The sequence below is a fragment of the Podarcis liolepis genome (genome assembly GCF_965112155.1).
Source record: "Podarcis liolepis genome assembly, chromosome: 11".
NCBI classification, from domain to species: Eukaryota; Metazoa; Chordata; class Lepidosauria; order Squamata; family Lacertidae; genus Podarcis; species Podarcis liolepis.
Window position 1 is genome coordinate 64,265,294 of NC_139565.1, and position 22,073 is coordinate 64,287,366.

Consider the following 22,073-nt stretch of genomic DNA (forward strand, 5'->3'; position numbering starts at 1 on the left):
TGCAAAATGCCTTTGTAACCGCATATATTACTTCACCAGTCCTATGCTCTCGGAGGCATAAATCTTCCTTAATCGTGCTGCGGGGACCAATTCTCAAAGATAGCATGGGGAAGGGAAAGCAGTGTGCTCTGTCACTGAGCTTCAGCCCACCCCAGAGTGGAGCAGGACTCCTGATCCTTGGCGAATTTTGTAGAAGAGGAGAAATTGGGTAGGCACAGCTCATTGTGGCCTTTTTGGGGAGGGGGAATCAATGTCTCCCCGCTTGCCAGAATGCCCTCTCCTGCAGTGTACTGGAAGGCGCAGGAAGTGAGTTGAGGATCCTGATCTTTGATGGTCAACCAGGGTAGATTTACTCCCTCTGAATTAATTTAGCACACCCTCACAACAGAGAGTGCCGCAAGTTACCGTCATGTGAAGAAATATTCCCTTTTGACAATTTTAGAGGTGCGCTATCCCCAAGTAATTTAGCCAGCTTCATCAAAATTATTTGCTTCCTTCCAGATCCTCCTGTTACTTGGCCTGAACTGGAACTTCCAGATACGGCTTGGGATTTCACTTTAGGTGAAATCTGGTGGCAAGTGCTGATGCGGAGATTTCCTCCCACATGTCAGTCCCTTGTCTGTGTCCACCATTATTTGTGCTGAACAACAGCCACCGACTTGCTCTCCTTGTGAAGGGCTAAAAAAAAAAAAAAGGTCTGATTATGAGGCGGGTGAAAACATAAATTCTATTTCCAGGACAGCAGCCCGAAGCCTGTTTCCTTGATAAACAAGGACTGTGGTGCCTGTTCTTGTGAGAGTTGACAGGGTCAACATGATGTACGCACTCAAGGTTGGAGAGAACATGATGCTTTCATCTGAACTTTCCCCTTCTCTTCCCACCTCAATCTTTGCACCCTGCAATCCAAAATATCCCTGATATTTTGCTGCAACCCTAAGTTTGAGCCGGGCTTTCCTCCATCTCTTGAATAATGGAGAATGTCTCTGAGCATGTGAGGATTTTACTCCTTCTTTTGAGTAGCTACTGCCCTGTGTGATAGTACAGGGAAGGTGTGAAATCCCAGACTTGAAATTCAGCCCTGAATATGGGCCCTCATGTGAAACCCCAATCCGGCCATTTTCCACAAATATACAAAGTTGGCATTTATATCTGTTCATCTCAGTCTTCTCACCTGCGGACTCGCCTTCACTGGATGTTTTTAGGCAGAGGCTGGAGGTTCAACTGTCCGGGATTCTTTACCTGGGATTCCTACATTGCAGGGGGTGGACTAGAGGACCCTTTAAGACCCCTTCCAACTCTACCATTCCATGATGCTGTGATTGGCGGCTGCTCTCCGAGGTCTCGGTTCTCCCTTTGGCCAACACCTCTTGTTGCCACTTTTCTGCATTTCAAGCAAACAGCGGCATTTCTAGTTACAGATAGGTAGCCGTGTTGGTCTGCCATAGTCAAAATAAAAAAATTCCTTCCAGTAGCACCTTAAAGACCAACTAAGTTGGACCAACTAAGCGGCATTTCTGCCTGAGACTCCTTAGGAATTACTACAAGTGTGATCTAGATGACACAAGCTGTGTTTAGTTCCCCTTGAAAGGGAGCAGGATGTCAGTGAAGTCATGGCTAACCTTTCACGGTGATTTAAATGGGATATAACCTGGATTCAGAAGTAACATCTTTCCGCTGGGCCTGCAAGACAGAGCTGTTCTGCCTGGCCTTTGGTTTGGACTCAGTCTGACCCTTATGTTTCCCTCCCCTTATGGTTTTGACTTTTAAAATGAGGCTGCATTTTAAATTGTATTTTAAACCATATTTTAAATTGTGTTTTTCTTACCCCCATTATGTTTTTATTGTAACTTTACTGGTGTCAGCCACCCTGAGCCTGGCTCTAGCAGAGGAGGGCAGGGTATAAATAAATTAAAAAATATATTATTATTATTATTATAACAAAGAAGGGTGTGTATGCATGTATGCAGCAAAGAGTTTCCTAACTGGTGGAGGGTAAAGTGGTATTTCATTATATCAATGTGGTTCTGAACTGTGATAATTTGAGGAAAGTAGGGGTAAGGGAGGGACGCCGGTGGTGCTGTGGGTTAAACCACAGAGCCTAGGACTTGCCAATCAGAAGGTCGGCGGTTCAAATCCCCGCGACGGGGTGAGCTCCCGTTGCTCTGTCCCTGCTCCTGGAAGCTTTCTGCGGACAAACGCTGGCTCCCTCGGTCTATAGAGTAAGATGAGCGCCGCAACCCCAGAGTCATCTGCGACTGGACCTAATGGTCAGGGGTACCTTTACCTTTGGGACATGGGTAGCGCTGTGGGTTAAACCACAGAGCCTAGGGCTTGCTGATCAGAAGGGCGGCATTTCGAATCCCTGCAACGGGGTGAGCTCCTGTTGCTCGGTCCCTGCTCCTGCCAGCCTAGCAGTTCAAAAGCACGTCAAAGTGCAAGTAGATAAATAGGTACCGCTCCGGCGGGAAGGTAAACGGCGTTTCCATGCACTGCTCTGGTTCGCCAGAAGCGGCTTAGTCCTGCTGGCCACATGACCCTGAAGCTGTCTGCGAACAAACACCGGCTCCCTCGGCCAGTAAAGCAAGATGAGCGCCGCAACCCCAGAGTTGGCCACGACTGGACCTAATGGTCAGGGGTCCCTTTACCTTTCCTCCCTGCGTCATCTCAGCCTCGACTCTTCTCTTTCTCCAGGCACGACTCCAAGGAGATTGTGTGTGACATGGACGTGTCCCTCAAAAACAGGTGCTACATCCGGTACCTTCACCTTTTCTCCAGCAAGAAGTACAAGGTGACTTTGACGGTCACAAATGCTCTGGGCAGCAGCTCCACCTCCATCTCTTTCGATGAGTTCGCGATAGGTAAATATGGTGGCTGGTCCCGGCTTCTGCCTTGGGAGAGGCGTCATACTTTTGTGTTTGCAAAATGCTTTGCAATCTGTTGTTGTTAATATTTACTTGTTTGTTTGCCGCCCATCTAACCGGGTTGCCTCACCCACTCTTGGGCAACTTCCAACAAATTAGTAATTTCATTTTATCTTTTTACGCTTCGAAATATATATTGTGCACGCCTACTACACACAAATGTATGGTGCTTGATACAATATTGATCGGAATGCGGAACAAAAATATATTGTACATTGGAACGAATATATACATATTATGAGGTGCAGTTTAAATCACTTGGTGAATGGAAAGCGAGGGAATAGTTATATTGCCTTTCATCCAAAGATCACAAGGTGTTTTACAAGTCTGAACTGGATTCAAAGAATCATTGAATTCTAGAGTTGGAAGGGACATCTGGGCTGCATCAATAGGAGTATAGCATCTAGATCAAGGGAAGTAATAGTGCCACTGTATTCTGCTCTGGTCAGACCTCACCTGGAGTACTGTGTCCAGTTCTGGGCACCACAATTCAAGAAGGACACTGACAAACTGGAACATGTCCAGAGGAGGGCAACCAAAATGGTCAAAGGCCTGGAAACGATGTCTTATGAGGAACGGCTAAGGGAGCTGGGCATGTTTAGCCTGGAGAAGAGGAGGTTAAGGGGTGATATGATAGCCATGTTCAAATATATAAAAGGATGTCACATAGAAGAGGGAGAAAGGTTGTTTTCTGCTGCTCCAGAGAAGCGGACACGGAGCAATGGATCCAAACTACAAGAAAGAAGATTCCACCTAAACATTAGGAAGAACTTCCTGACAGTAAGAGCTGTTTGACAGTGGAATTTGCTGCCAAGGAGTGTGGTGGAGTCTCCTCCTTTGGAGGTCTTTAAGCAGAGGCTTGACAACCATATGTCAGGAGTGCTCTGATGGTGTTTCCTGCTTGGCAGGGGGTTGGACTCGATGGCCCTTGTGGTCTCTTCCAACTCTATGATTCTATGATTCTATCCCAGTCGTCATCTAACCCAACCCCCGCAATACAGGAATCTCAGCGAAATATTCCCTGACAGATGACCACCCGACCTGTTTTTGTAAACCTCCAAGGAAGATTCCTTCTTACAACAGCCACTCTTGGAGGTGGGTTGCTAGTATCCCTCCCTCAGCCCATTCTACAGAAAGCACATTTTGCAAGGCCACATTTCAGGGCAGAAACAAGGCTTGAACCTCCCCCTGTAAGCAAATAATAATAATAATAATAATAATAATAATAATAATTATTATTATTATTATTATTATTATTATTATTATTATTATTATTTATTTATACCCCGTCCATCTGGCTGGGTTTCCCCAGCCACTCTGGATAGTTTCCCACAGAACACTAAAATACAATAACCTATTCAACATTAAAAGCTTCCCTGAACAGGGCTGCCCTCAGATGTCTTCTAAAAGTCTGGTAGTTGTTGTTCTCTTTGACATGTGATGGGAGGGTGTTCCACAGGGTGGGCGCCACCACCAAGAAGGCCCTCTGCCTGGTTTCCTGTAACTTGGCTTCTCGCAGTAAGGGAACCGCCAGAAAGCCCTCAGTGCTGGATCTCAGTGTCCAGGCTGAATGATGGGGGTGGAGATTCTCCTTCAGATATACTGGACCAAGGCCGTTTAGGGCTTTAAAGGTCAGCACCAACACTTTGAATTGTGCTCGGAAACGTACTGGGAGCCAATGTAGGTCTTTCAGGACAGGTGTTATATGATCTCTGCGGCCGCTCCCAGTCCCCAGTCTAGCTGCCGCATTCTGGATTAGTTGTAGTTTCCGGGTCACCTTCAAAGGCAGCCCCACGTAGAGCACATTGCAGTAGTCCAAGCGGGAGATAACCAGAGCATGCACCACTCTGGCGAGACAGTCCACGGGCAGGTTAGGGTCTCAGCCTGCGTACCAGATGGAGCTGATAAACAGCTGTCCTGGACACAGAATGGACCTGCGCCTCCATGGACAGCTGTGAGTCCAGAATGACTCCCAGGCTGTGCACCTGGCCCTTCAGGGGCACAGTTACCCCATTCAGGACCAGGGAGTCCCCCACACCCACCCGCCCCCGTCCCCCCAAAACAGTACTTCTGTCTTGTCAGGATTCAACCTCAATCTGTTAGCCGGCATCCATATACAGTGGTACCCCGCAAGACGAACGCCTCGCAAGACGGAAAACCCGCTAGACGAAAGGGTTTTCCGTTTTGGAGGCGCTTCGCAAAACGAATTTCCCTATGGGCTTGCTTCGCAAGACGAAAGCCCATAGGGAAATCTCCAGGACAGCGGGGAAGCGCAGCGCATTTAGAAGCGCTCGGGAAAGCAGCGCACTTCGCTGCTTTGCCCAGAGTGCTTTTAAATGCGGGCGGCTGGGAGGGAATCCCTTGGCCCCCCGCTGGACTTCCCGAAGCTCTTTTGAAGTCCAGCGGGGGGCCAAGGGATTCCTTCCCAGCCGCCCACGTTTAAAAGCACTCCGGGGAAAGCAGCGAAGTGCGCTGCTTTGCCCGGAGTGCTTTTAAATGCGGGCGGCTGGGAGGGAATCCCTTGGCCCCCCGCTGGACTTCCCGAAGCTCTTTTGAAGTCCGGCGGGGGTCCAAGGGATTCCTTCCCAGCCACCCACGTTTAAAAGCACTCCGGGGAAAGCAGCGCACTTCGCTGCTTTGCCCCGAGCGCTTCTAAATGCGGGCGGCTGGGAGGGAATCCCTTGGCCCCCCACTGGACTTCCCGAAGCTCTTTTGAAGTTTCCCCGGACCTGGCCTGAAGGTGGTTTCCCTAGGAACGCATTAATTGATTTTCAATGCATTCCTATGGGAAACCGTGCATCGCAAGACGAAAAAACCGCAAGACGAAGAGAATTGCGGAACGAATTAATTTCGTCTTGCGAGGCACCACTGTAGATTGTGGAATAAATAGAATGTGGCATCTTGTCTTGGTGGGAACTGCGTCTTCCCAGGCTTTCCTTTGCTGGACCACCCAGTACGAGGGATGGAGCGAGGAGGATTCTCCAAACGTAAAGGTCCCCAGGGGATGATCCGGCCTCCTCTGGCTTGGAGAAGGCTCCCTGCTTGGAATATCTGGCAGAACATTTCCTTCCCCGCCAGTAAGATGGAGGAAGAGCACTCAATCGCCTGGAAAATGAGAGATGTGTTCCTTTGATCTCCGCTGCAGCTGCACACCAACAGGAATGAGCTGCTCGCTGTGCGGAGTCGCGGCACATTTCCATTTTAAATGGCGGCAGAAATATGCGCTGTTTCTCCGACGTGTCCAGCCTTCCGCTCCACTCTCCGTCCCGCCAGAATTGCTTGCTTAATGATGCCTTCTGAGGAAACAGAGACCCACGATGGGCTCTTTGCCAGGATGGCAGAAAGGGACCCGGCGAGCTCAGCCATGCGCTTTGCTCAGAGGAAACGGAGGGCCGGCAAAGAAGGAAGGCTTTTCCAAGCATCTGAGCAAGCGATCAGAACGGAACGAGGTCCCGGATTCGGAAGGAGAGAATTAAGAAAAGCACCAGCGTGGCAAACCTCAGGATCCTGCTTGCCACCGCCTTTTGGGTGACGTTAAGCATCACAGCGTAGTGAAATGTGCAAAAGCAGTGCAGGCTCTCATCAACCAGGGTCTAAGAGTATCAGGGAATGCAAGGATTAACAAGGACAGCTGCTGCGTCACATGCAGTTTGAAAGGTATCTGGTGCGAGTTGTGCAAGAAAAGATTCAGAAGCTATGCAATGGCAGGGTTTTCCAAGAGGGTGTTTTGATTTGATTTGATATCTTTCTAAGCTGCTTTTCATTCAAGTGAATCCCAAAGCGGCTTGCAAGCGATAAATGACAATAGCACGGTAGAGCGTCATGAAACATCGCGAACACTGCAAGAGTCATATCGAATAATCAGCAAATCATTAGTGAAACAGTTACAATCTATAAAACACTGTTAACAAAGCAACCGCTTAAAAATTAAGCTGCACGTCACAATTAAAGCAAAATCCATGCTATACGATTAACAAAGCAGTGCAGCATTTATAACCTCTAAAACAATATTAACCACATGAGCAAAATAGCAGCCGAAAAATAAACTTAAGCAGTGTTCATGCACACACACCCCATGACTCAAAATCCTCCGCTCTGTTCAGTTCATTAAAATGCACATTCCTCTAAAGTCTGTGACAGCAACTCCCTTCTGAAGGCTCTTTGGGCTGGAGGGGGGGCGTAGTACAGGTGAGACCACCCCCCACCCCACCCCCTGATGGCAAATGGAGTCTTTCCCCATTCACGGTTCAGCTCTGTCAGATGGCAGAGTACCCAATCAGGACTCTGACCTGTCTTTTACAGGTTTTATTTTGGTGTGAAACTATTTACAGTGCAGTACCACAAGTTGAGGGACGCGGGTGGCGCTGTGGGTTAAACCACAGAGCCTAGGGCTTGCCGATAGGAAGGTTGGCGGTTCGAATCCCCGCAACGGGGTGAGCGCCCGTTGCTCAGTCCCTGCTCCTGCCAACCTAGCAGTTCGAAAGCACATCAAAGTGCAAGTAGATAAATAGGTACCGCTCCGGCGGGAAGGTAAACGGCGTTTCTGTGTGCTGCTCTGGTTCGCCAGAAGCGGCTTAGTCCTGCTGGCCACATGACCTGGAAGCTGTACGCCGGCTCCCTCGGCCAGTAAAGCGAGATGAGCGCCGCAACCCCAGAGTCGGTCACAACTGGACCTAATGGTCAGGGGTCCCTTTACCTTTACCACAAGTTCATGTCTGTCTCAATCGCTAGCAGAATCCAGGAGTGGTCATTTCCGGGTCCTCCCCCAACATAAGAGCTTAGTCACCCCCAGCCGTTTCCTTCCTTCTTTGCGTTTTACACCTCTGTGCAAGGTGGGCGACAGAAGAGGCATGCTTCCTTCCTGGCCGGCTTGGCCAGGAGCAGTGCTGAGGCTCCCAGCAGCATCCTCTGGTCCCTTCCCCTCTTCCCCACTAGAGGTGTGGCTTTCCCCACCACAGGAAGAGGAACTGCTTTGCAAGATTTTCGGAGATTTCCCTGTAACCCAACTGCCCCTCTGCCTCCCTTCCCTCTTCCGATGGCAGTCCCCTGACAAGCTCCCTTATAGAGTGAGTCTCCAGCCCAGCACTCTGCGAGCTGGTGGATTTCTGCAGCACGGCATCACCCTTCTCTGGCCTACCTGAGTTTCCTGTTGCACAGGGGTTGGTCTAGATGTCCCTCGGGATCCCTTCGGACTCTGCAATTCTGTAGACACTGGGAGTGTGACGGGGAAAGGGAGCGAGAGCCCACCCACCTTCCCAAGAGCTCAGAGAAGCATGCAGGGTTCCCCACCACCACCGCGCCCATCAACGTGTTTTTGTCTTCACAACAACCCTGCAAAGTGGGCCAGTCCAAGAGTGATGGACCCTCCCAAAGTCTCCCATGGGGTTTTGTGGCTTAGTGGGGATTTGAACCTGCCCAGAGACCTCCACAGGAGGAAGGTGAGCTTGGCTTTGTTCCTGATTTTTCTTCGCTCCTGAGCCTGCTTCGCAAAGCAAGTCCGGGACAGCCGTAAAAATACCATACTTTCCGTGTATAACACACCCTCATGTATAATAATAATAATGATAAATTTTATTTATACCTCACCCTCCCCGGCAGAGCCAGACTCAGGGCAGCTAACACCAGTAAAATTACAATAGAAACATGGGGGGGGGGGAGCCAATTTAAAATACAGGTTAAAATGCAATTTAAAAAGTAGCCTTGTTTTAAAAGTAGCCCATAGATCAAGACCATAAGGGGAGGGAAACATAAGGGTCAGACTGAGTCCAAACCAAAGGCCAGGCGGAACAGCTTTGTCTTGCAGGCCCTGCGGAAAGATGCCAAGTCCCACAGGGCCCTGGTCTCTTGTGATAGAGCATTCCACCAAGTCAGGGCCAGCACTGAAAAGGCCCTGGCCCTAGTGGAGACCAGTCTAACCACCTTGCGACTTGGGACCTCCAAAGTGTTGTCATTTGTGGACCTTAAGGTCCTCCGCGGGGCATACCAGGAGAGGCGGTCCCGTAGGTATAAGATGCCCCCTAGTTTTGAGGACTAAAAATTTAGAAAATGGGGGGGAATTGCCCACGGGGGGGGGGTTGCTGGAAAAAACTCACTCGCGCACATCGCAAAAACCTCCTAACGTCTGTCCCTTCGCCAGCAGAAGCAGCCTATTACCCGCCCAATTGCCTCAGCAACAACCAATCAACACCACCCCTTGCCACAGACACCAATAACACGCTACAGACCATCTCTGGCTTGCAGTGTCAACCAATACCACGTCTCCCCCCCCCCCCCCCGGCACTGTCAGGAGTTCAGCCTACACTCGAGTAGAACCCTGGCAGAGACACATGCCCAACTGGCATGTTTTTTCCCTCCTGGTCAATCGTTCAGGAGCTTCAAAAGCTTTCTTCAGCCTGAACATCACAGCGACCGATGCCAACAGACACCGGGACACTTAGGGATCCGCAGAGTTTCCACATCATGCGTAACAGACCTCAGCAACTCAGCATTTTGGCTAATCTACTTTATTTACATATAAACACACATGGAGCATTGGCAACATGGCTCCCTCTCTCTCTAGCATCAGACAGCAAAGAGAGAAAGAACAAAGGACAATAGTCCTACTTCACGAAATACAGTAACACAAACATCCTGTCTCCGTCACTTCCCACTTTGTGGAGTCAAAACATACACAGTCATGTGAAAGACAACAATCCCATGACTACAATCACGGAGCAAGAATTCTAACAGGCACTACCCATGTGTAAGACGACCCCCAATTTTAAACATTGTTTTTCTGTTGAAAAAAAACCTAGTCTTCTACACGGAAATATATGGTAGTTAATGGAGAATACTCCAGAAGCGGATAGATTGAGTCCTGAACTCGCTCACTGAAGTGCTCCTAAACTTGGGTCAGCATTCCAGGATTTGCAGGGACAGGTTTGTTGCGTTCCACATGCTCTGAGTGGGAAGCAACTCGGGAGACTCTTGTCTTAGTGTTGCAAATGTGGCCGAGGGAGCTCTTGGCTGCTGCTCTGCAGAGCACGGGGCGTACCTGGGCCAGGGCAAAAGCAGAGCCACGTCGATGGATCCTGATCTGCTTTCCAGGAGCCCTAATGGCTCCCACAGCCTGGACAGATGGTGTTTGCATTCTGGTTGCAAAGGAGAGAAGGGGACGGACGGACAACGAGCGCATTGAGAGAGCGCACACTTCGCCCCCCCTTTTTTCTATTGGGGGCCTTGGGCGAATTGTGGGAAGAGAACGCACAGCATTAAAATTGCAGCTTCCTGGCCCGGCTAATTATTCTGCATATCAAAAGGCGATTAGGGCGGACGCCACCTCTGACACGCCATGTGATGCGCAGATGACGGGTCCCTAATGCGCCAAGAGAGACATCTGGGGATAGTTTGAGGTTTTATTGCCCTGCAGCCAGCGGGACAGATCCTCTCCCAGGCACCGACTCGTGAAAGAAGGAGCAGGGCGGTCAGGACAGGACAGGGGTGGCAGTGTCAGGGGTGCTCGGCTGCATCCAGCCCCCCCCCCCCCCGGACTTGCTGTATTTGTTTATTTATTTATCACTTGTAGTGTTTGTTTGTTTGTTTATTATTAGAAATTTTATTTACAACATAACCCTCCCACCCCCCAATAGAGAAATCCACCCTCATTAAACATGAACATAGTATGCAATGAGCATAACATACAACAATACAAACAACCAAATAAAAGACTTCCTTTATCCTGTATCTGGCCTCCTTATTTACTTCTTATAAGCTGTTTCCTTTATGAATAATTATTCAGATTTTTCTAATTACAACTTAAATATCCACAAAGTCTCCTGCAGACATTAATCGAAACAAGTCCAGGTATGTATTTTAGGACACTGTTTTGTGAAGTATTCTCTGTGTTTTCCCCATGCTTTTTGAAACTCTTGTCTAGTGTGATCTCTCATTGCCTCTGTTAATCTAGCCAGTTCAATAGACTCTTAACAGTCTGTCTTGCCGTTCCTTTTTTGTTGGCACAGTTTCTTTTTTCCAGTTTTTAGCAGTTAGGATCCTTGCCGCTCCTGTGGCATAGAGGAATATTTTCTGCTCTTCACTTGCTATACCTGTGTCCGTTATCCCTAGTAGAAAAGCTTCTGTATTTTTCATAAAGTTATACTTAAACATTTTTTTATATATAGTGATTGTTGTATACCGCCATGTAATAAAGAATATATCAAAGCGGTTGACAGCAATAAAAATGGAACAAGCCGTACAATTAAAACCACATCCGAGTTAAAAACACACATAAATTGCCCATTGCAGAAAGATGTGTTCTCAATTGCCTGCTGACTCTCCAGTGGCAGAGAGTTCCGCAGGACTGGGATGACGGTGCTAAAGGCTGGATTTCTCGTTGTCTGGTGAGCCTCACCAACTTGAGGAACAAGCGGCAGTTCTTCGGCAGATGATCTAAGCGATCGAGCTGGGAAAGAAGTGTTTGGGCGATCTCTGGCGTGCCCTGGACCTAAGTCTTCCAGAGCTTTGTAAATCACTACCAGAACCTTGAACGTGGCTCAGTGCTAAGTGTGCAGCCAGTAGTTCTTCCTGACAGTGATTTTGCAGGAGCTGTCCTATCCTAGGGCTGCTGCTTCAAAGAGAGCTGTCCGTGCAAGGCAGTCGTCTGATGAGGGTTTCAGTCTGCTCTCCAGTCACCTTGAACCTGTGGGATAAAGAATTTATAAATATGCATGAAAAGAGCCGTTTGCTCTGGGAAGAAAGAGGAGACTTTGCTTCTGAGCTTCCTTTACTCCTTTTAGAAGTGTGCTTTTCCTGACAGCGCTTCTTTTCCACTGTCCCACAGATACATGTATTCGTTCGCCTCGAATAGTTAAGGTTAACTTTTGGCTTAGAAAAGAAGCGAGTCACAAGTAGCATGAGAGAAGTTTTATCAGATGATGCCTAGTGTGGAGGAAATGGATAGAGGGAAAAATATTTCTCTGTGTCTCATAAAACTAGAAGTCGTGGACATCTGCAATGCACTCTACGTGGGGCTACCTTTGAAGGTGACCTGGAAACTACAACTAATCCAGAATGCGGCTGCTAGACTGGTGACTGGGAGCGACTGCCGAGACCACATAACACCGGTCTTGAAAGACCTACACTGGCTCCCAGTATGTTTCCGAGCACAATTCACAGTGTTGGTGCTGACCTTTAAAGCCCTAAACGGCCTCGGTCCAGTATACCTGAAGGAGCGTCTCCACCCCCATCGTTCTACCCGGACACTGAGGTCCAGCACTGAGGGCCTTTTGTCAGTTCCCTCACTGCGAGAAGCCAAGTTACAGGGAACCAGGCAGAGGGCCTTCTCGGTAGTGGCGCCCGCCCTGTGGAACGCCCTCCCATCTGATACCAAGGAAATAAACAACTGTCTGACTTTTAGAAGACATCTGAAGGTAGCCCTATTTAGGGAAGCTTTTAATGTTTAACAGACTACTGTATTTTCATACTTTGTTGGAAGCCGCCCAGAGTGCCTGGGGAAACCCAGCCAGGTGAGTGGGGTACAAATAATAAATTATAATTGTTGTTGTTGTTATTTAATCCTATGAAGCTGAAAGTCGGAAGGTTCGGGACAGATAAAAGGAAGGACTCCATTGCACAGTGCATAGTTAAGCTATGGAACTCATTGCCACAGGGGGTAGGGATGGCCACTGACATGATTGGCTTTCAAAGAAGATTAGACAAAATCATGGATGGCTCCTTGATAAAACGGCTCTGCTCTGCCTCCATGGATGGAGTCAGTGATGTTTCCAATTCCCAGTTGCTGGACGGGTGCTCTTGTGTTCGAATCCCATTTGTAGGTTTCCCAGAAAAGGTATCTGGTTGGCCATGGTGAGAGCAGGATGCTGGCCTAGATGGGTCACTGGCCTGATCCAGCAGGCTCTGGCTCAGTTGGTAGAACATGAGACTCTTAATCTTGGGGCCTTTGATTCGAGCCCCACAATGGGGGAAAGATTCCTGCATCGCAGGAGATTCGATGACCCTCACGATCCCTTCCAACTATATGATTCTATGATCTGTGTCCTCCTGGGCCTTGCCCTTCCAGTCTCGGACACCCACCTGCCAAAACCTCTCCCCACATCTGGTCCCTCTCCTCTCCTCCCTCGACTCTCACCGTACCATAGCCACATTAATGTGGATTTGCAAAACTGGAACCGGGCTGACACCAAGGGAGACATTGGCTGCCTCGCGAACGACACCTGTGGAGGAGCAAAATACCTGGAAAAAGCTGGCACATTTGAGGTTTTCCCCCATCCCAGGGTCCCCTGCTGAGCTGACACAGCCTTCCTTATCCTGGGGCTCCATATGTGCAGCCTCTGACGTGGAGCTGCATTGCAGAGTCACCTGGTGTGATGGCCTGGGATTCGCACTCAGAGGCTGAACCTGAGGGATCCCAGCCTGCACAGGATTCCCTGCCTCCAGAACCAGCTGAGCCGGGGCTGGGGCATGAGCCTGAAGGGTCCTTACCTGTGCTTGAACCTCAGGTGCAGGCATCAGCTGAGTCTGCTCTGGCTCCTGAGGTGATGGAGGACCCATTGCCTGCAGGTGCTCCACCCTGTCAGAGGAAGCGGAGGTTGCCTCTGGGTCCAGTAACCCTCCAGCCTCTTCTGAGCTGCAGAGGCTCAGGGCAGAGAGGCAGAGGGAACTGAGTTCCCACAGATGGAGAGGCGAGTCACCTGAGGATCAGGGCCGCCCTATGCCTCGGGGCAGATAAAAGCCAGCCGGCCAGCCCCAGTCCCAAGTTGCGGGAGCAACATTGTTGGTTGCTAGTTCCTGCCTGAACCCCATCCTGCTATTTTGCCTGAGCTCCAGACCCGCCCTGGCTCCCGGTTTGCAAGCCTGTTCCTGACTTCACCTGACTCCCTGCCCTGCCCTGCACCCAGCTCCAGCTACTATGGACTGCCTCTCTGTTGCACCTTTGACCACGGACCGGACCTCGCCTCTCAGGTAACCCACAGGACCAGCACACCTGGGTCTGTTCAGCTCAGCCAGTGCTGGATTTATGACCTTCCTGTTGTGCCGGGACCCTAGAGTCCTTTTCGTGGAAGTCAATGTTCTCTGTTCCCCATCCCAAGACCTGGACTTGGAGTTTCAGGAGGGGGGGGTGTGGACATCTGGAGCACATCCTTCCCCCTTTTCTGAATGGAAGCCACGGCCACTGGAGAGGAATGACTCCTGGCACACAAACCAAGCCTGCTCTCAAGTTCCAGGAGGGCTGCCGGACCTCGGATGTACGCTTGGAACCACTCACTCCCTGAGTCCAGTTCTGGGCACCCCAGATTAAGAAGGATATTGACAAGCTGGAAGGTGTGCAGAAGAGGGCGACCGAGATGGCCAAGGCTCCAGAAACCAAGCCTTGCAAGGAATGGCTGAGAGAGTTGGGGATGTTTAGCTTGGAGGAGACGAATCGTGGAATTGTTGAGTCAGAAGGGATTCTTGGAGTCTTCTAGTCCAACCCCCTTCAATGCAGGAATCTCAATGAGACTGAAAGGTGATATGAGAGCCCTCTTTTAATATCTGAAAAGGAGAAGGGATGCGGTGGCGCTGTGGTCTAAACCACTGAGCCTCTTGGGCCTGCTGATCAGAAGGTTGCCAGTTTGACTCCCAACGACAGGGTGAGCTCCCGTTTCTCTGTCCCAGCTCCTGCCAACCTAGCAGTTTGAAAGCACACCAGTGCAAGTAGATAAATAGGTACCACTGCGGCGGGAAGGTAAACAGCATTTCTGTGTGTACTGGTTTCCGTCACGGTGTCGCGTTGTATCAGAAGTGGTTTAGTCCTGATGGCCACATGACCCAGAAAGCTGGCTGTGGACAAACGTTGGCTCCCTCAGCCTGAAAGCGAGATGAGTGCCGCAACCCCATAGTCACCTTTGACTGGACTTAACTGTCCTTTACCTTTTTACCTTTATCTGAAGAGGAGCAGACTTGTTTTCTGCTGCTCCAGAGTGGAGGACTTCAAACCAATGCATTCAAATGACAAGAAAGGAGATTGTGACTAAGGAAGAACTTTCTACATGCAGATTTTATGCCGATTCGCTTCCTTTTTTTGGCTTCTTTTGTGCTGCAAATCCTCTTTGGGGAGAATGCATATCTTTCTGCCCAAGGCTGAAACTGCTCCCATACCTTCTGAGCTGCACTTTGGGGCAAAAACCTTGCAGCAGTGGCAGGTCTGTACTCCAGTCATACCCTAGTTTAACTTCCATGGCTTCCTGCCAGTGAACTGTAGAGATTTCCCTTCTGCCAGAGGAAGGGAGAGGGGCTTCAGTCCTTCTCCTTCACACAGAACCCCGGTTCCCAGCCACAGCTCCAGCTTGAAGCCAGATTGCGCTGGTAACAGCTGCCCTAAATCTTCAAGCCTCAGCTTGCATGAGAGAGCAAAGCAGTCCGCTGAATTGCAACCGGGATAAGTTTTGCAAATGAAGCAAGCTGTATAATTATTTGCAAAGTTCGAGAGCAATAACATACAATTACAAATTATTTGCAAAATTCAAGAGCGGTAACGTACAATTACAATCATAAATAAGATAAGCATTGCAACAACTAAGCAGTCATAAAAGGCGAGCAGGCCGTGTTCTGCCTCTTGGAGCCGCAGGCCAGGATGCAGAAACGGAAGAGCTCTGTCATTCTGCCTCCATCTTCTCCTCGGAGGCCGGAGCAGAGCCTAGAGGACCACGGACAAATCTGTTCAGTTGCCGGCCTCCTTTCTCCCCACGGCCTCCCAATTTTTCTGCCCTGGGTTTTCCCAGTGCCGTGTCTCCTCTGATGTAACAGATGTTTCCTACTACAGCTCCCATCAGCCACTGGCCCTGCTTTTGTGGCACCATAATCACGAGTCCAGCATCCTGTTCTCACAGGGGCCAGCCATGTGCCCCCCCTGGGAAGCCCCTGAGTGCAAAAGCACCCTCTCCTCCTGCAGTTTCCATAAGGGCATAAGAAGATCCTCTTGGATCAGGCCTGTTGCCCCCAGGCGGTGTGCAAGAGTTGCAAAATGTAGAATCATAGAAACTTTGAGTTGGAAGAGACCCAAGAGCCATCTAGTCCAACCCCCTGCAACGCAGCGATCTCTGCTAAAGCATCCCTGACAGATGGCCACGTTGAAGAGGGAAATCTGTTAAAACTGCAAAACCAGACTTCATTTAAAAAGCCAGCTGGAACAACAAAACCAGGGCCGTCTTTAGCATATGTGGCACCGGGGTGCAAAGATCCGACCAGTGCCCCCAAATTTAGTTTAGCTGCCCCCAGGTTTTTTAGGGGGGGGCAAACTCAAAGTTGTTGAGCTTTTGGGGGGGGGAGGAAAATCTATCACCTGTAACAACGACACAGCAGAAGTAATAGCTTTTGTTTCCTGACTGGTTGGGAATATTTGACACTACAGAGTGACGGGGGCAAGGACTTTCGCTCCATTGCTTTTCACTGCCACTGATCAAAAGGGACAGTAGGTATACATTTGGCGCCCCCCCCCCCTGAATTCAGCGCCCGGGTGCACAGCACCCCTTGCACCCCCCAGGTAAAGACGGGCCTGACAACAGCAAAAAGGATTCAGTTGGCACCAGAGGCTCAACAGGGAGGGGGGCTGTCACAAGGGGAAGGGAGTGCCACAAAATTGGGTGCCCGATACACAATGCAGCCAGGTGGGTCCTGGTGGATCTGAGCCATAAATCTGAGTCCTGAGGGACCACTAACAATGACTCCCCCAAAGACCTCAGTGATCAGGCAGGGATATAAGAGACCCCATGGTCCCTCTTTCTCTGTGGGCCTCAGTCAACTCCCTTTCTCCACACCTCTCATGCCCAAGTGATAGTTGCAAAAGGGAAATTGGAGGTGGGTTCTTCTCTGTTGCATATGAGCGGGGCCTGGGTTCAAGTCTGCCCAGAGGTCCCGAAAGTGGACCCTTTTGCTGAGAGAGCCTTCCTCTCCCCCTGACCCTGTGATCCCTCTCTTTCCAAAGCTGAGAAGCATCTGGTGGTTGTGTGACCGGTCCTCTTTCAGACACGAGGACTGACCAGGTCACCTTCCCCTACAAAGGTGGCATTTTCCCATCTCCGCCATATTAAGCAGTTGGTCCCTTACCTTTCTCGCCCTGATCTGGCCACAGTGATCCATGCGGCGGTCACCTCCAGGCTTGATTATTGTAACTCGCTGTACGCGGGGCTGCCCTTGAAGCTGACCCAGAAACTCCAGCGGGTGCAGAATGTCACAGCAAGGCTCCTTACAAGGTCCTTGCTGCAGGAACACATTCATCCAGTGCTATACCAGCTGCACTGGCTCCCGGTGGAGTACAGGGTCAGGTTTAAGGTGCTGGTTTTGACCTTTAAAGCCCTATGCAGCCTAGGACCCTCATACCTATGGGACTGCCTCTCCTGGTATGTCCCACGGAGGACCTTAAGGTCCACAAATGACAATACTTTGGAGGTCCCAGGTCACAAGGTGGTTAGATTGGTCTCAACTGGGGCCAGGGCCTCCTCAGTACTGGCCCCAACTTAGTGGAACGCTCTGTCCCAAGAGACCAGGGCTCTGCAGGATTTGACATCTTTCTGCAGGGCCTGCAAGACAGAGCTGTTCCATCTGGCCTTTGGTTTGGACTCAGTCTGACCCTTATGTTTCCCTCCCCTTATGGTCTTGATTTATCAGCTATTTTAAAATGAGGTTGCATTTTAAATTGCATTTTAACCTGTATTTTAAATTGGGGTGGTTTTTTCTCCCTCTCTTTTTCCCCTATTATGTTTTACTGTGATTTTATTTAATTGGTGTTAGCCGCCCTGAGCCTGGCTCTGGCCAGGGAGGGTGGGGTATAAATAAAAATTATTATTATTATTATTATTATTATTATTATTATTATTAGAAAACTCTTGCCTTCACTTCCTACCCAGAACCACTTGGGATGTTGTTGTTGTTGTTGTTGTTGTTGTTGTTGTTGTTGTTGTTGTTACTCGCTAGGCCTGTGGGAGACTCCCAATCGGTATTCGAACTCAAGGCCAACTCTCCCCTCCTGGGGTTTCCAGCAGAGCAGAGCTATCCTGCTGATTGCTTCTAGTCTGTTTCCTTTTACACCTTCTCAACCCACAACCTCTACCAAGTCTTTCTGCCTCTGCCCACCCCCTCGGAGCACACACACACCCTGCTCATTAAATCCGTGGTGCCCAGAGCTGAGCAGAATTGAGCCCCAGCCCCTCAGGGCTGCAGAAAACGATAGCAGTGAGTCACCAAAGCTGCGGAAAGGTTATCAGCTCAGCCAGCCAGGAGGTCAGTGAGGGGGGTGTCCTCTTCCCGGCACCGTCCTCCCCTGGGGGGCCTTGGCAACCCCATTGATTCTGCGGGGGCTTTGCCCATTGAATTGCGGCTTCAAAGCACTTGGCGGTTCTCTTGATTGGGGCATTGTGCTTTCGGAAGAGAGACAGCTCATGTGTGCACTGGTTCTGCATGAATCGCTCGGTGACACTTCCCCACAGTAGCGGCAGCAGAGCCAGCAAAACAAGATGGCGATGCATTTAGTACTGACCTTGAAAGCCCTAAACGGCCTCAGCCCAGTATACCTGGAGGAGCGTCTCCACCCCGGACACCTGGGTCCATCTCCCGAGGGCCTTCTGGCAGTTCCCTCCCTGCGAGAAGCCAAGTTACAGGGAACCAGGCAGAGGGCCTTCTCGGTAGTGGCACCTGCCGTGTGGAACGCCCTCCCATCAGATGTCAAGGCAATAAACAACTATTTTACTTTTAAAAGACACCTGAAGGTGGCCCTGTTTAGGGATGTTTTTAATGTCTGACGCTGTATTGTTTTTAATACTCGGTTGGAAGCAGCCCAGAGTGGCTGGAGAAACCCAGTCAGATGGGTAGGGTATAAATAATATATTATTATTATTATTATTATTATTATTATTATTATTATTATTATTATTATTATTATTATTGCTTTAATGTTTATTATTATTTTTAGAAAGCCAGCTTTCCTAGCTGCTGCCTGCTTGCTTGCCAGTCCCTGCTGTGCGGCACACAGATGAAGGTTACAGCGGGTTGGACTGGATGACCCCTAGGGGTCCCCTTCCAGCTGTACGGTTCTGTAGTTCATTGGAAGCTTTTAAACTGAAGTTGGGTGGATTCTTTAGCTTGGATTTCCGCATTGCAGGGGGGGGGGCTTGACCTAGATGACCGTCGGGGGTCCCTACAGCCCTACAGTTCTGAGAGGCGGTATTTGCACGGAAATGTTTCTTCTCTCACCAAGATTTTCTCCTCTTTCTCCCATGTCTTGCTTCCTTGAACAGTAAAGCCGGACCCTCCAGAGAACGTGGTGGCTAAGCCCATCCCCAACAACGCCCGGAGGCTGCTGGTGACGTGGCAGTACCCTTCCTCGTGGCCGGATCCAGACTCCTTCCCCCTCAAGTTCTTCCTGAGGTACCGGCCGCTCATCATTGACCAGTGGCAACACGTGAGTGGCAACCTCTGCTGTCGTTGGTCTGGCTGGGGGTGGCGGAGGAGAGGGTCCTGCGCAGTTGGCAACAGAGTGGGTCTCCCCTCCTGAGGTTTCCAGCAACTGGAATTCAGAGGCATTTCTGCCTCCAGAGCCACTGTGGCTATTATTATTATTATTATTATTATTATTATTATTATTTTATTCTTTATACCCCAACCATCTTGCTAGGTTTCCCCAGCCACTCCAGGCGGCTTCCAACAGAATTTTAAAATACAATAATCTATTAAACATTAAAAGCTTCCCTAAACAGGTCTACCTTCAGATGTCTTCTAAAAGTCTGGTAGTTATTGTTCTCTTTGACATCTGGTGGGAGGGCGTTCCACAGGGTGGGTGCCACTACTGAGAAGGCCCTCTGCCTGGTTCCCTGTAACTTGGCTTCTCGCAGCAAGGGAACTGCCAGAAGGCCCTTGGCGTTGGACCTCAGTGGAGCCAATGTAGGTCTTTCAAGACCGGTGTTATATGGTCTCGGCTGCCGCTCCCTGTCACCAGTCTATCTGCTGCATTCTGGATTAGTTGTAGTTTCCGGGTCAACTTGAAAGGTAGCCCCACGTAAAACGCATTGCAGTAGTCCAAGCGGGAGATAACTAGAGCATGCACCACTCTGATGAGACAGTCTGCAGGCAGGGAGGGTCTCATCCTGCGTACCAAATGGAGCTGATAAACAGCTGTTCTGGACACAGAATTGACCTGCGCCTCCATGGACAGCTGTGAGTCCAGAATGACTCCCAGGCTGCGCACCTGGTCCTTCAGGGGCACAGTGACCCCATTCAGGACCAGGGAGTCCTCCACACCTGCCCGCCTCCTTTCCCCCCAAAACAGTACTTCTGTCTTGTCAGGATTCAGCCTCAATCTGTTAGCCGCCATTCATCCTCTAACTGCCTCCAGACACTCACACAGGACCTTCACTGGTTCTGATTTGAAAGAGAGGTAGAGCTGGGTTTCATCTGCGTATTGATGGACACCCAGCCCAATCACAAGGTGGAGGCAGAGCTCAGCTCCACAACGAGGTGGCGTTGTCGAGACGAGAGTGCCTCTGAGCATGCAACAGAATGGCGTTTCTCCAGCCCTTGGGTTCTGTCACAGCATCCTGAATCGGCAAGGGAATGGCTGTTTGCCATTCATAAGCAAACCTTCCAGCTCCTTGAACATTCCTGTCTTCGCCCTGGATGGAGGGCAAAATACACAGTCTGGGGCTAAGTGAGTGAAACCTGGCAGCTGTTGGGGACTTCCGGTCGGTGCCAGCGCTTAATGGCGGTCCTAGCTCCGAGCTCCGGAGAAGGACTGCTTCGCAAGTTCGGGTCTTACCCGCTACGGCAAGCGGGGGACCCCTAAAATCCCAGGCGCTGAAGCCTGAGAACAAGGAGACTCGGTGGGCACCTTTGCGCCCCCCGGTACCGTGAAAGAGCCTTTTTAAAGGCTACGGATCGACATCGGGAGTGAGCGCGGTGCTGAGAGTCGCTACCCAGCCTGCGAAGTGAAGCCGCGTCGCCATAAGCGGAGAGCGCCGATTCCTTCCTGAAAAGAAAATCTGGACTGAATCCCCGTGAGTAAGAGCTGAAATATAATCGGGACCTTTAAAATTTTAAAAATTGGGCCAAAAACGGGGGAGATCTAAACAAAGGAAGTCTGCCTCCCCCCGACTGCATGAAAGTGAAAGCAACGGAGCTCTAAACCTGCATCCGTTTAAACTTGCTCTTTGATCAGCTTAACCGGACATTCAGACCCTTTGATCTCCCCTCTAGCTAGCAGGGCAGAGGGGAGGTGAATTTGAGCAATAACTGCAAGATTTATTGGAAGTAAAAAACCTCTGCTGTCTCACTTATTTGAAAGCATGAAACGGTCTGCCTTCTTAGTACACTGAACTGACTTTTCCCTGTGAAGTGATATTTTGATACAAAGTTTCCACAGTGCCTGGCTACTGTACAATACAACAAGAAGTAGCATAAATAGGGAAACTGTGGCAATTTGAAGTAACAAGCTTCTAGACTTCTGACTGTGTTAATCTCCCTTTTATATTTTGGACATTTGGGACAGTCTCCTTTGTCTCTATACCTGGAATCTTTGCTCTATGGCCATTTTGATTTGCCCCCTCTAGAGGACAAAGTGAAGTCCGGCACGGCCTAAGACAGTGGAATTTTCCAAGGGAGAATAAATCCCGTGGGAACTGACCTTGACATGAGTGGCGCACAAGAAGAGATAGTCACAAGGGCCAAGACCAAGCAACAACTACAACAACAGCTGCAACAGTCACAGGTAAAGAAAAGAGGCTCAATCTCAGGCGCAACAGTTGGATCAACAGGAACAACAGCATCAACAGGACAAGACAAAGGAGCAGCCGTCTCTATGGAAGCTGTGACAGATGCCTTGCTCAAGATAAACCAAACTCTGGAGTCTCTGACAAAACAGACTTCAGAGAATACACTAAAATTAACAGAAATTTCAGCAAGACTAAACCAGAATACAGAATCTATAAATAAATTGGTGGAGGAAAACGCCACTACGCGCCAAATTGCGGAAGACGTCAAAGCTACTGCGGGAGAGACACAGGAGAAATTAGAGCCGATCGCCAAGAAGGTCTATGAGCATGATGCAACTTTGGCCTTGTGGGAGTTACAGAGGAAAGAGAGAAATTTAAAAATAAGACTGATCCCGGAGAATGAAGGAGACAACCTTGT

The 22,073-nt window shown here is 49.7% G+C and overlaps 1 protein-coding gene across 3 annotated transcripts in view; it reads left to right on the forward strand.

Moving 5' to 3' along the window:
* The window catches only part of CNTFR (ciliary neurotrophic factor receptor), a gene marked incomplete at its 3' end in the record, with an annotated part of 437,882 nt that overhangs the window by 391,065 nt on the left and 24,744 nt on the right, over positions 1 to 22,073 (forward strand). For all 3 annotated transcript variants that reach the window (XM_083466189.1, XM_083466191.1, XM_083466190.1), the window contains 2 exons: positions 2,692 to 2,858; positions 19,190 to 19,353. In XM_083466189.1, coding sequence (XP_083322315.1) covers positions 2,692 to 2,858; positions 19,190 to 19,353 — 331 coding nt within the window. The remainder of the gene's footprint in view (positions 1 to 2,691; positions 2,859 to 19,189; positions 19,354 to 22,073) is intronic.